This window comes from Triticum dicoccoides, chromosome 3B (assembly GCF_002162155.2).
Source record: "Triticum dicoccoides isolate Atlit2015 ecotype Zavitan chromosome 3B, WEW_v2.0, whole genome shotgun sequence".
Lineage (NCBI taxonomy): Eukaryota > Viridiplantae > Streptophyta > Magnoliopsida > Poales > Poaceae > Triticum > Triticum dicoccoides.
Genome location: NC_041385.1, coordinates 84,579,305 through 84,591,347, shown reverse-complemented (window position 1 = coordinate 84,591,347; position 12,043 = coordinate 84,579,305). Strand labels below are relative to the sequence as shown.

At 42.7% G+C, this 12,043-nt stretch overlaps 1 protein-coding gene and 1 long non-coding RNA gene across 2 annotated transcripts in view; both read right to left on the bottom strand.

The window, feature by feature from the left end:
- LOC119274900 (protein BREAST CANCER SUSCEPTIBILITY 2 homolog B-like) overlaps positions 1-11,939 on the bottom strand; it is a 14,679-nt gene extending 2,740 nt beyond the window's left edge. The window contains exons 1-12 of the mRNA XM_037555649.1: positions 11,887-11,939; positions 10,563-10,733; positions 10,396-10,461; positions 10,145-10,249; positions 9,198-9,317; positions 8,948-9,082; positions 8,715-8,840; positions 8,503-8,628; positions 8,274-8,420; positions 8,030-8,158; positions 7,784-7,918; positions 7,534-7,659 (exon numbers count right to left, since the gene is read on the bottom strand). Coding sequence (XP_037411546.1) covers positions 7,534-7,659; positions 7,784-7,918; positions 8,030-8,158; positions 8,274-8,420; positions 8,503-8,628; positions 8,715-8,840; positions 8,948-9,082; positions 9,198-9,317; positions 10,145-10,249; positions 10,396-10,461; positions 10,563-10,733; positions 11,887-11,908 — 1,408 coding nt within the window. The 5' untranslated portion in view covers positions 11,909-11,939. The remainder of the gene's footprint in view (positions 1-7,533; positions 7,660-7,783; positions 7,919-8,029; positions 8,159-8,273; positions 8,421-8,502; positions 8,629-8,714; positions 8,841-8,947; positions 9,083-9,197; positions 9,318-10,144; positions 10,250-10,395; positions 10,462-10,562; positions 10,734-11,886) is intronic.
- LOC119274901 lies at positions 5,098-6,255 on the bottom strand. Its single transcript, XR_005135375.1, has 2 exons — positions 5,778-6,255; positions 5,098-5,635 (listed from the first exon to the last, which is right to left on the bottom strand). It is a non-coding gene; the product is annotated as an uncharacterized LOC119274901 (long non-coding RNA).
- Positions 11,940-12,043: the final 104 nt, after the last annotated feature.

Genomic DNA, 12,043 nt, shown 5'->3' with positions numbered 1-12,043 from the left:
GGCCGCCCTCGCGCACGCCCGCCTTGTGCCAGGCCTCGCCAGGCCCGCGCCGCGGCGGCGCCCTCGCCGCACACAGGCACTCGTCGGCGCCTCGCGTCGAGCAGCCGCAGCCCGCCGTCGACTAGCCACACTGCCCACAAGAGAACTTGGGGCCCTGTAGCGCTCGGGCCGTGCCTGGCATCCGCCTCCCCGGCGACTCCTCTGACGAGGAATAGCCGGCTGGAATTCCTCCCGTCGCCCGTGATGCGGGCGACCGGTCATAGGTGCCTCCGAGGAAGAGCGCGGCTGGAGTCCCTCCGGTCTTGGTCATGTGGATATCCCTGTCTGCTCTTCCTTATCCATTCGGCCGGTTGACCGGGCTGCACCTGGCTGGGCTGCCCTACGTGTCCTATTTGCATGCGGTTGAGCCACCAGGTGCTCATGCTAATTTGCATTATTTGCTTAATTGCTTGTATTTTTAGCTTCTTTTACATATTAGTGCTCCAACAACTATTGCTATTTATTAGCATTTGTCATGTTTAGGCCAGATCTGCATTTCAATCATCTTCTATTGAATTTTAAAATTTCCAGAGATACATGGTTGTTAATGCCTGGCATGTTCTTTACCGATACAACGACATTGTTTTCGCACAACAATGTTGATTTGCGATTGAGAAATTTTTCTCGCAAAACAATCTCATTGCGATTGAAATTAATTTTCTCTTGCAAAATATTAATTCACTTTGCTGAATTATCTTGCAATTTGATACAAGATCTTATTTTAATTCGAGATCTACACAATTCAAGTTCTCACTTGAACATCAAATTTACAACATCATTACTATTCATTACAATAGTAGTGTATTTCCGTTGAGTACGATGTATTCCGGAATGTATGTATCTCCATGTTCGCTACATGTCGAGATTAATACGTCTATTTGCAATTGAGATTTTCAATTTCTTGCAAATACATATGCAAAATTCAAGGTGTTATCCTTAGCAATTTGAGATTCACACTAATGATTTCGAGCCACCTTCTTGAAATCTATTAATTTTGCAACATTAAGATGTATTTATATTACACAATCTGTAATATAAATAAATTACCGGGTTTTCACCGGGGATGATATGTTCTATGTGTTTACCACATTGACATTCTTCATGAACATGTCACAGCGGTCGAGGTTGATTTCTCCAGCACAACAAACTTGTAAATTTTTGACAATAACATCTCCCTCATTATATTAGCAAAACACAAGGTAATGAGTTGGATCTACTGCTCATGTGCAGAAGGTCTCTATTACTGTGAGATCTGTATGATCTTCAATGTGTTATGTTCCCACAACTGAGGTTGAGCATTTTCAAGTTATACACCTGAGTCAAATTTTTGCATTCTTATTACAAAACCATGATGGTTTTTAATTTACTTCTTGTAAATTAATTATCTCTGACTTGTCCCTATAAGTAATCGATGGCTAACAATTTGAGGCACTTGCCCTCAATGGGCACAACTTACTTAAGCGGGTCATGGACATCAAGATCAGTCTTGTATCCCATGGGATAGCGCGTGCAACCCAAGCCACGCCACCGGGATGCAAAGGGCCTCAAGGGTAATGGTTTGAAACTCACTTCAAACCCTCAACCTGACACCATCAAGCTGTCACGAGACCCTATGAGCATGGAGAGCATGATGGTTGAATATGCATCAACAGACATGTTTGGAGACTATACATCTAGTCCCTTAGTCTCCTTAGTGATCTATTTATTTATGTCCATTTATGATGTTCTAATAAGAACATGATTATTATTGTCATTATATATTGTATATCACAATATATTGTATCAGCACTTTGATACAAATTCATTTGTATGTATTCTATATATCCCACATTAATTTTCTTGAGAATCTTCATGTCTATATATAGATTTCTACGGGAGTCAATCCAATGAAAATTGATATGTGCCGTGTGGGCATATGCACCACAAACTCTATACTCAGGGAAGTCCAATGTTTCGGCTCTCATTGAGAGAAAGGAGATATTTTAAAATCGCTGAATGCGATGAGGTATTTGTTGACTCAACTCGAGTCATATTTACTATCCCTGTGGGTACTTGAGTAATTTCGGGATGCTTTATTGCTTCCCAGGTTTAACTCGTACCCTACTAAACTATAGAGGTATCCGTTCAAATAGTTTCCATAGCGAAACTTATGATGACAACAAAGAGGAATACATTCTCTTTACCATATGCAACGGATATGGAAAAGATATTCTCTATGTATCATCTGGATTGTACTACACATACTACAAAAACCGTAGCACATGTTGCGCCCGTGATAGTTTTCCAAAATGTCTTATACATGGCAAACTTGGCATACTCGCCTTGGTCATCGAGACATTGGGTTGAAACTGAAACTATCAACAATTCCAATAGTTTATGATTGTTATGATGCTAAATTCTAACAATATTTGGATTTTCTGTGCACTACATGTGACACAGGGAAGCTAATTTTAAGGCTCGCGCACCTTAAAGTTTACGCTGAACCACTCAGACTCCTTGAATGCATCAAGTTGAGGTAAGTGACTCTTCCCATCCATTGACTAGACTATTCAGGTGTTTCATGGTTCTATAAGACACATCTACATGATGGTCTCAAGTGTGCTTTATTCACACGAAACCATTGACTCATTATCCTGACATCGATTTCAAGCAAATCGAATGGATAGCATTTGCAGAATTCTCCTTGAGTGCCTTTTTCTATGGCCCTAGGATTGAAGTTTAGCAATTTGTCCTAATGTCTAGACTCAAAATGGTTTGGTAGAATCCCATCCAAAGAATTGGGCTCATTGCATGATCTTTACTTTGAAATTGCAACTTACCAACTTTACGTTGGAGTCATGGAGTTTTACACGCTCATGACGAAACTGCATAATTTTATTCCCCTCTATCTTTGATACATGGAAATCTACCAAGTATTTCCTATCTGCGGTAATTCGGTTACACACCAATATCATCACCCCGACATACATCATTGGCCCCTCAACATATAGTTGGGATCTATGTGAGGAATAATTGTATTACCGTCAATACCTCAAGCCCCTCACATGGGGAGTTATTCAAGGCCAGTATGTTGATTCAATGAGGAATATTTCCAGGCATTAGGGGGAGAATTCAAGTACCATAAAGAATGCCAGGAAATTAGTGGAATGTTCAACACATTTCTGCCTCATATCCACGTAATCAAAGAGCTGAACCATGTGTTCAGTAGATTTGCAACATATTGCAAATAACCTGCCAGATTCATTTACTGACTATAAAGGTGTCACACAATCCTACAATCTTGCAAAAGTATGTCTGAAAGAGTGGAGGTACCAACAAAATCCACTCCACTCCCCGTTCAAAGCAACAGGGGGAGATGTATGGCAGAAGTACATCAGGATTCAGCTTCTCGCAAGCAAGGATATCAAGGCCTGTGAATCAGTAAATGCAAGTCAACTTCACCGGGACACCTAATGGGTAGTATACACCCAGTGGACGGGAAACCTCCACCAACCCAGGTCATAGTGCACACAATGACCGAGACATCGGAATACCCGACTCAATCGCATTGGGAAATCGCGAGCAGTCACCATGGGTAACGATATTTCCATCAACTATATATTGATATATAGATTCTGGAGAATCATATAATCGGAAGTCTACAATTGTCGACATACATTTCTCAACTAGATTGAAAAAACCTTTCAATTGATTCAGATCCAAAGACCATGGCCATGGCAAAGTGTGAACAACACTCGGGCTGAACTCAAGCAAAGGGTATAATCTAGGTAGAAATGATCTTGCTCAATAATGGGAAGGTATCCATAAGCACTACCTACAACAGTTTTCTTCTGGAAACAGAATTGAGAACAACGAGGTGGTGAAACAAAGAGCAAGTATTGTAGCACAAGGGTTTACGCAGATACCTAACTATTCTCCAGAGGTGGAATCTCATTCCGGTAACTTATATAATTGGCAGTACAAAATCATCTATCTCTGCAGTTGATAGATGTAGTGATCGCATATCCATGTGGATCACTAGATTCAGACATATATGATGATTCCCGATGGAATCTCAATTCTGAATCGAAATACAAAATGCAACATACATTGTGTAGAATCAGTAAGTCACCATACGACTTATTGTTGTCGGTACATATGGTACAACCGACGTAGTGGGTTCCTTATGCACAAGGATTACTCCTACAATGATGATTATCCGTATTTGTGTGTCTGCAATGATAACACATGTAATCATCTAAATGACGGAGTTTAAAATGAAGGATTTGGGTAAACCAAAATACTGCTCGTTACTACAACTTGAGCACCTTCATTCATACATTATGGTTTACTATGTTGTCTATATCCAAAATATATTGGAGAAATTCATTGTGGACAAATCTTATCCATCCATAACTCTCATGGTAGTTCATTCTCTAGACGTAGAGAAAGATCGATTTAGACCAAGAGATGATGGAAATGAGATATTGGGACTCAACGTTCCATAAGCCATTGGATCCACCAAACACAATTGGTTGGTACTCAAGAATATCTTTCGATATCTCCAAGGCATCAAACATTTTGTCCTGGTTTTTCAGTTTCATAGAAATGTGAACACCGATATCATTGGATACATTGATCAGATCCCCACTATGTCAGATCGTAGACAAGCTTAGTGTTTCTACTAGGTGTGGTAGCCCTCTCATGAAGAGTCTTCAAAACAGACCTCATGGCTACATCCACCAACCATTATCTCAACGATAATGTTGCTTGTGTTGCCCGGATGCAAATAGGTTACTAATAAGCAATATCTTTATATTGCACATCTTGCAAGTCAAATCATGCAACTGATTTGTTCACCAAGTCTCTACCTATGTTTTTAAGGCGGTAAGGCGAGGCGAGGCGCTGGGGGGGCGCCTCACCGCCTAAGCGCTAAAGCGTAAGGCGAGGCGACGCCTTAGACACGTGCATATATAATATATGGCAGCCAATTAGGAGATTTAACAACTAGCATTAACTTAATAAATTGTACATACATATATAATAGATGGCCACCAATTAGGAGATTTAACAACTAACATTAACATATAAACTGTTACCAAAGCATAGGCCTCAAATCATCTTGTGTATATGACAGAACGGCGCCTTTGAAGTTCAGCTTCATCCTCATCAATATATCGCTCCATAGCTTTAAACTTTCTAGTGTTTAAGGAATTGTGCATCTCTATCCTAATCTCCATGGATGCCTCGGGACACTTATCCGCATCACTGGAACCCCCAGAAAAGTGCTGCTTTAGCCTTCTCACTCCACCATGGACTATCTTGCCACACAATGTACACTGGAGTAAATCTTTCCTCTCTAAATCTGGCCAGAACCCATACTTCCAGGCTGGATCATCTGATGTAGCTCTTCTCCTAGGATCATTGGCTAGATCCATCAGAGCAGGTACACCTGGCTACTGTCAAAGAAAAAGAGAGAAGAGCCAAATCACTAGAGCAGCCAGATCAAGCATGGGGAAGGAGAGAAGCAATGGTGGGGCTGCTGCCTTGTGGGTGGAGAAGCAGATCTGGGAAGAAACAGATGCAGATGAGGAGCGGGCAAGCACATCTAGCTACACTGCTGTGCATAAGAGAGGCAGCACCTAACAGTTAGTAGAGGAGCTGTGCATAACAGAGCAGGCAAGCATGGCAAGCTACACTGCTGGATGGAAGAAAGAGGAGAGGGGGAAAGGGGGGAGAAGAGAGGGCTGAATTCATACCTTGATGTGGTGCTGATCTGCTGGAAGAGGGTTGCGCCAGAGGAGGATGGGGAGGAGCTGCAGCCAGAGAGGAGGGGGAGGAACTGTGGCCGGAGGGAGGAGGCTGGCGGCTGCCGCAGATCTGAGGAGGAAGCCTCCGTCAATGGTCCAGAGAGGAGACAGGAGAGACCTCTCGCGTCGATTCACTCTCTCTTTCCCCTTCTCATAACTGGTCGCACCTGAACCAATGTTTCCCGCGCCTGTGTTCCCGCCCAGGTCAGTTTTCCCGCCTGCAATCTCTGTTTCCCTGCCTGACAAGCTAAGGCGTCCGATTTGGTCTGAGGCGTGCAAGGCGGCGCTAAGGCGGACGCTTCAGACGCCTTACAGCCTAAGGCGGACGCCTTACACGACTGTCTAAGGCAAGGCCGACGCCCTGAGCCTGGAGGGCGCCCTGACGCCTAGGCGTCGCCTAAGCGACGCCTTACGGACGCCTTAAAAACAGAGGTCTCTACCAACTTTTACATTCCACAAATATGTTCATGGAATTGGTATGTGACGGCTTCTAATTTTGCAAGAATCAGGGGGGGTATCTTCCTGAATTGTTCCTATTCAATGCATCATATTATACTCTTTTCCCTTTATGAGTTTACTATACAGGTTCTCATAAAGGTTTTTAATGAGGTAATATCAACACAAGATTATATGTCATACTTTTCGTTTTCCCCACCGGGGTTTTTAGGAAAGTATACACGACATATTATTGTTCTCCAAACTCTATGGTTCTATCATATTGAGTTAACCGAGACAATAACTATTATATGTTGCATTATTTTCTCCTTATTTTCCCACTGGGTTTGCAGGAGTTTTGGCAACATATCAAACACTATACTCCTCACATTTTTCCCACAGGGTTTTTAGAGGAGACTCTTTACAATATATAATGCTATTTGGACAAGCGTAGATTAGGGGGAGTGTTGTGATTAATCATCACATGATTAATTAAGGGAATCTCTCCTTATCCAAACTGCCACACCGTTGCATCCCGCAACCTACGCAAGGTAGTAACTGCCTCATGACGGTTCTCTCCCGAATCGGCGCCTCTCCAAACCGACGCCTGAAGGCGTCTCCCCATGTCATATATATACTGTAAACATGATCAATAAAGGATACAGTTGAATCATTTGTTGTCTCTTCGATTGTCTCTCTCGATTGTCTATCGATTAGTTCCAATAATAAAGAAGTGCATGTTACCACATCAACATGCCACTCCAATGCCTGACTTGATCATTGGACAGCTCACCGTGATCATACATTGTATTCTTGACATTTGGTACTATTGAAAACATACATTTGCTTATTATGATTTAAGAATGATACATTCTAGACAGAATAGGCTAAACAGATGCCTCGAAAGTCGAAGGCAATAAGTGTATCATTCTAAATGAAAGCTGCAACATAATCAGGTTACACATTGGTCGTTCAGTGCTAGGCTTTACTTCTGTTAAGTTGGTCTAATTTTTACTAAAAAGCATTACAGAACCTTGGGATTAGCACACCAGTCTAGCAATGAACAGCTGCATCGAAAGTTTAACAGAATGCGTGATGGTTAGCTAACCTATGGGCTGAGCGGTATTGTACAAATGAACTAAAGGACTAGTTTGAGAATAGACACTTCAACTAGACATGCATGCTGAACTTCTATACCATCTTCTATTGAAATAACGTAGCAGTGGCTGCATCAATGAAAGTCTCAGAAAAAATTGATCAGCTGTTATACCTATGTTTATTTTGACTTCTTCCTCCAGAACAACCTTTGCTTTCTGCACTGAGCTTTCACTAATCAAGACTGACTTTCCAGATCCGGTTTGAAATATTGGCAGTTGACTTCCACAGTCTTCGTATCCTTTCAAAACAATATTGCATATGTCAAAGGAATGGAAAAAGGAGTCACGAGTTGCTTTTAAGATCCAAATGTAACGAACTCTGTAAATGCCCCCACTATATAACCCAATAATTCCAAAAACTACCTTTCTCCATGAAGTTTCGTTGCTCCAAAAGCATACTGGCCTTATGACTTGAACTTCTATTTTGGGGTACAAACTTTTGTATTCCAGCTTGGAACGCTGCCTCTTCAACAAAGGCTTCTCCATTGCAATTGTTTACTGGTTTGCACATACAAAGCAATTGTTAACTGAGTGCAGACATTAAAAGTTTATTTCTACCTACTATTTAGGCCCATGTGCACGAACTCTTAATTCGGAACATGAAAGTACCACTTTTGACTGCTTCTTCAGCCTCTAAGATACACAATTCATTTCTACAGCCATCACTTGCCAAGGTAGACCTTCCTAATCCAGTTTTGAACATGGAAGTGTCATGGCCACCATCTAAATGAGCTTCATCTAACAGACAGAAAATTTGATTGTCAGTAAATATAAATGCATATTTATCACAAATTTAGTGCCAAGAGACCACACTTGCTACGAAACCATTTTGTGTGTTTAGAGAGCAATTTACCTTCCAATTCCTTTGCAATATTCCTTGGCTCTAGAACTGCAGTTGCCCTCTTAACTGAGCTCTTACTTATAGCAATTGACCTCCCTAACCCAGTTTGAAACAACGGCAAGTGGTTGCCACCCTCATGATTTTTCTCCATTCGAGTGACTGAAAAAGATTATTTGAAATATGAGGAACACCCCAGATGTGTCGGTAACACAGACACAGTCAGCTTGAGAAAGTCAAGTACCTTGCATTGCACTATCTCCATTTGGTGTAACACTTCTATCAGTCATGATCAAACTGCTACTCATCAAAACAGACCTTGGCGTTTCACTTTGAAGAGTTGTGGCACAAACACTGCTATCTCCATGTCCTGAATCTCAAAGAATACAAGGAAAAAATGCTGATCTTCTGCATTAACATTACACAGATAAATAACAAGGCCATATGTCTATGTACCAGTTGTTTTAATTTTTTCTTCCTCCAATACTGCCCTTGCCTTCTGAACTGCGCTCCAGCTCACAGCAACAGGCTTCCCTAATCCTGTTTGGAACATTGGGAATTGGCAACCAGTATCCCAATGTCCTACACAGAAAAGTACCACTTAGAAATAATGTGTGTAGCTGTTTGGATAAATCAAAGGACAGATAGTCCAAGCTTTTTTTCAAAAGACCCAGGTACTCCAATCTTACCACTCTTTTCCGCATCTCCCTTATTCACCGCAGCTCTAGATCTCTCAATGGATCTTTCACTGATCGTGACTGGTCTTCCTGAACCAGTTCGGAACATCATAGGCTGGTTAGGCCTACCAAAACTCTCCATATTTTCTAATAGGAGAGGAATGCCATCATAGTTCAGTACACCAAAAAAAGCCATGCGTTTCACAATAACCAGGCAAGATCATTTGCTCTGAATGCAAATAGCAGAATAAGCAAAGCTCACCCTCGCTTGTATTATTATCCTTCAACACAGACTTAGCTTTCTGAACAGATGCTGAACTGACTGATACAACTCTTCCTGAACCAGTTTGGAACAACGGAAACTGTTCCATGCCGTCCACACCTGCTGACAGAGGGGTCAGTTATTCAAAAATTTAAGGCATGCTTGGAATTTATTTCTTTAAGAAACTATCCAAAACTTTTATTATACTCTCATCATAATGACCTTGTTCTGCAGCTGTTTGTCCCTCCAAAACAGCTCTTGCCTTATCAATAAAGGTCCGGTTCACAGGAACCGGCCTACCAAGTCCAGTACAGAACATTGGTTGTACGGCAACAGCAGCACTATAAATAACTACTGCCTCCGTTCCTAAATATTTGTATTTCTAGAGATTTCAACATGTGACTACATACGGAGCAAAATGAGTGAATCTACACTCTAAAATATGTCTACATACATCCGTATGTTGTAGTCCATTTGAAATGTCTAGAAAGACAAATATTTGGGAAAGGAGGAAGTATTGTGCAACAAAAGTGACAGCTTTCAAAAAAATTGCTAAGAAAAACTGGAAAATATACCAGAAGTTCTCACAAAAAAAAATGCAGCCATCAATTTGGTGGACCCTAATTAGTATAAATAAAACTATGTTAAGTCACTGTATATTATTATGGGGTAGAAATGCCCAACAAGCTAGGCAAGAAATGCTCAACAAGCTAAGCACATCTAAATATATCTTCAGTTGTAAGTATAACAAATAGTCAGGCAGCTGCGGAAAATCTGGCTAGTTTAATAAATATTCTATTATTATTAATTATGACATAATTTCTAGCGGTACACAGGATGAACAAATCTTAAATTACTCCGAGTCATATAAATGTCACCATGAACAAAGTGATAACAGAGCACTTTCAGCATTTACATAGAAAGTAAGCAGGTGTTAAACTTCCTACCTTCTAAAACAACTCTTGCCTTTTGGATTGAGTTCCTGCCCAGCAAGACCGCTTTTCCTGATCCAGTTTGGAACAATGGGGGCATGGTGGTGTTTTGCACTCCACCTAAATTTCATAAGATGGAAAACTGATAGTAATGCATAACCTCTAGAAAATAAAGTCCATGCAGCTATCAAACCTAGGCACTTTCTGGCTATTATTGCAACATTCAATCTTGTCTCTACAGAGAAAAAGGTGAAAGCAAGTCTTACCTCTAAATGGGGCATCCACTTCTCCCAAATCGCCCTCTACATCAGGTACATCGCCAAATGATTGCTCTGAAACACAAAATCTGGTCAGCCCGGCACAAAACATGCAGAAACGGACAACGGAACAATTTGACCAAAGCAAACCAAAAGTTGGACACGTAAGCTCTTACTTCTCTTAATACCAGCCTTCTCCACCTCCTCCCCAACCAACGCCCTGGCCCTCCTTATAGCCCTCTCGCTGACAGACACTGGTCTCCCTGATCCAGTGCAGAACAGCTCACCTTTTCCTGCATCCCCGGTTGCTCTGCCCATCCCATCACCTTCGAGCAGCTTGTGCCGAGCTGCAGATTGCATCAGTAACAACAGGCCAATCACCAGTTTTTAAAAAATGCATGTTGTGTTATACTTGCGTTCAAACGCTAAGACGGTATTACACATAAGAGCATCTCTAACCGATCCCTTAAAAGGCGTTAGAGGAGTAAAATTCCGGTTTTGCTCCTCTAAACCGCACCTAACCGATCCCTTGTCGGCGTTAGAGGAGTAAAAAATTTACTCCGCAGCTGCACCGGCTCTTAATATACTCAGCCGCCCACTCATGGAGTAAAAAAGTTCCCCTCCCCCACCATTCGACCTCATCCATTCAGGCGCCGCCCAATCCTTTCGGCAACCCTACTTAGCACCCCACATCCGCGTCTGCGAGTCCCCACATCCACTCCAGCTCCACCCAATCCCTCCAGCAACCCTACTTAGCACCCCGCGTCCCCGTCAGCGAGCCCCTGCATCCAGTTCAGCGCCGCCCCGCCGCCGTAGGTCACCTCTGCCGATTAGAAGCGTAGATCCACGCCCCACGCATAGTCGTCCCAAGCCTGAGGTCGTGGCGGATCCTCCCACGGCAGAGCGTTCTCCTCCCGGTTCTCCGACCTGCCACCGCCGCCGGCGCCGCAGAGGAGGTACCTCGGCGTGCGACAGCGGTCATAGTTGATGTGGGTGGCTGAGATGACGGACCGCGAAACCGACCGCCGCATCTGTATCGGCTCCTAGCACTCTGCAGCGCAGGCAGCGCGGGCGTACAATATGTAGCCAATGCGCCTCCACGGCACATCAGCGCGGTTGAACTTCCTCTTCGGCACCGACGTGTCGAATTTTAGTTTTTATGCAATTTTAGTTTATATCTCATTTAAATTTATGTAGTAATATAGTTTATGCTACTAGTCTGAGTCGAGTTCAAATCAAGTTTGATGGACTAGTTTGAATCAAATTTGCATGAATTTGTGTTTAATTTTTTTAAGGAGTTAAGTTTAAGGATTCAGCTAGGAACCACTAATTTTTAGAGGAGCAAATTTGAGGAGTTAAAGATAAGAGGCCATATAGGGATCGGTTAGAGATGATTGAGCACGCGCGCAGCCATTTCAATAGTTGAGGTTGCAGGTAGGGGCACACGCGTGCTCAGACAGACAAGGACCAAATAGAAGAGGTGAAGGGAGGAGGCCGTACCTTGGACGAGGAGGTCGGCCATGGACTCGACGCGGCATCCGTCGGCAGCGCCCCGGCCTAGGGTTTCGGATCGGAGAAACGACGACGCAGGAGAGGGGCCAGTCAAGTCAGTATCCATCACCATTTTTACGAAGGAATCCACGCCGAGATGAGAGCA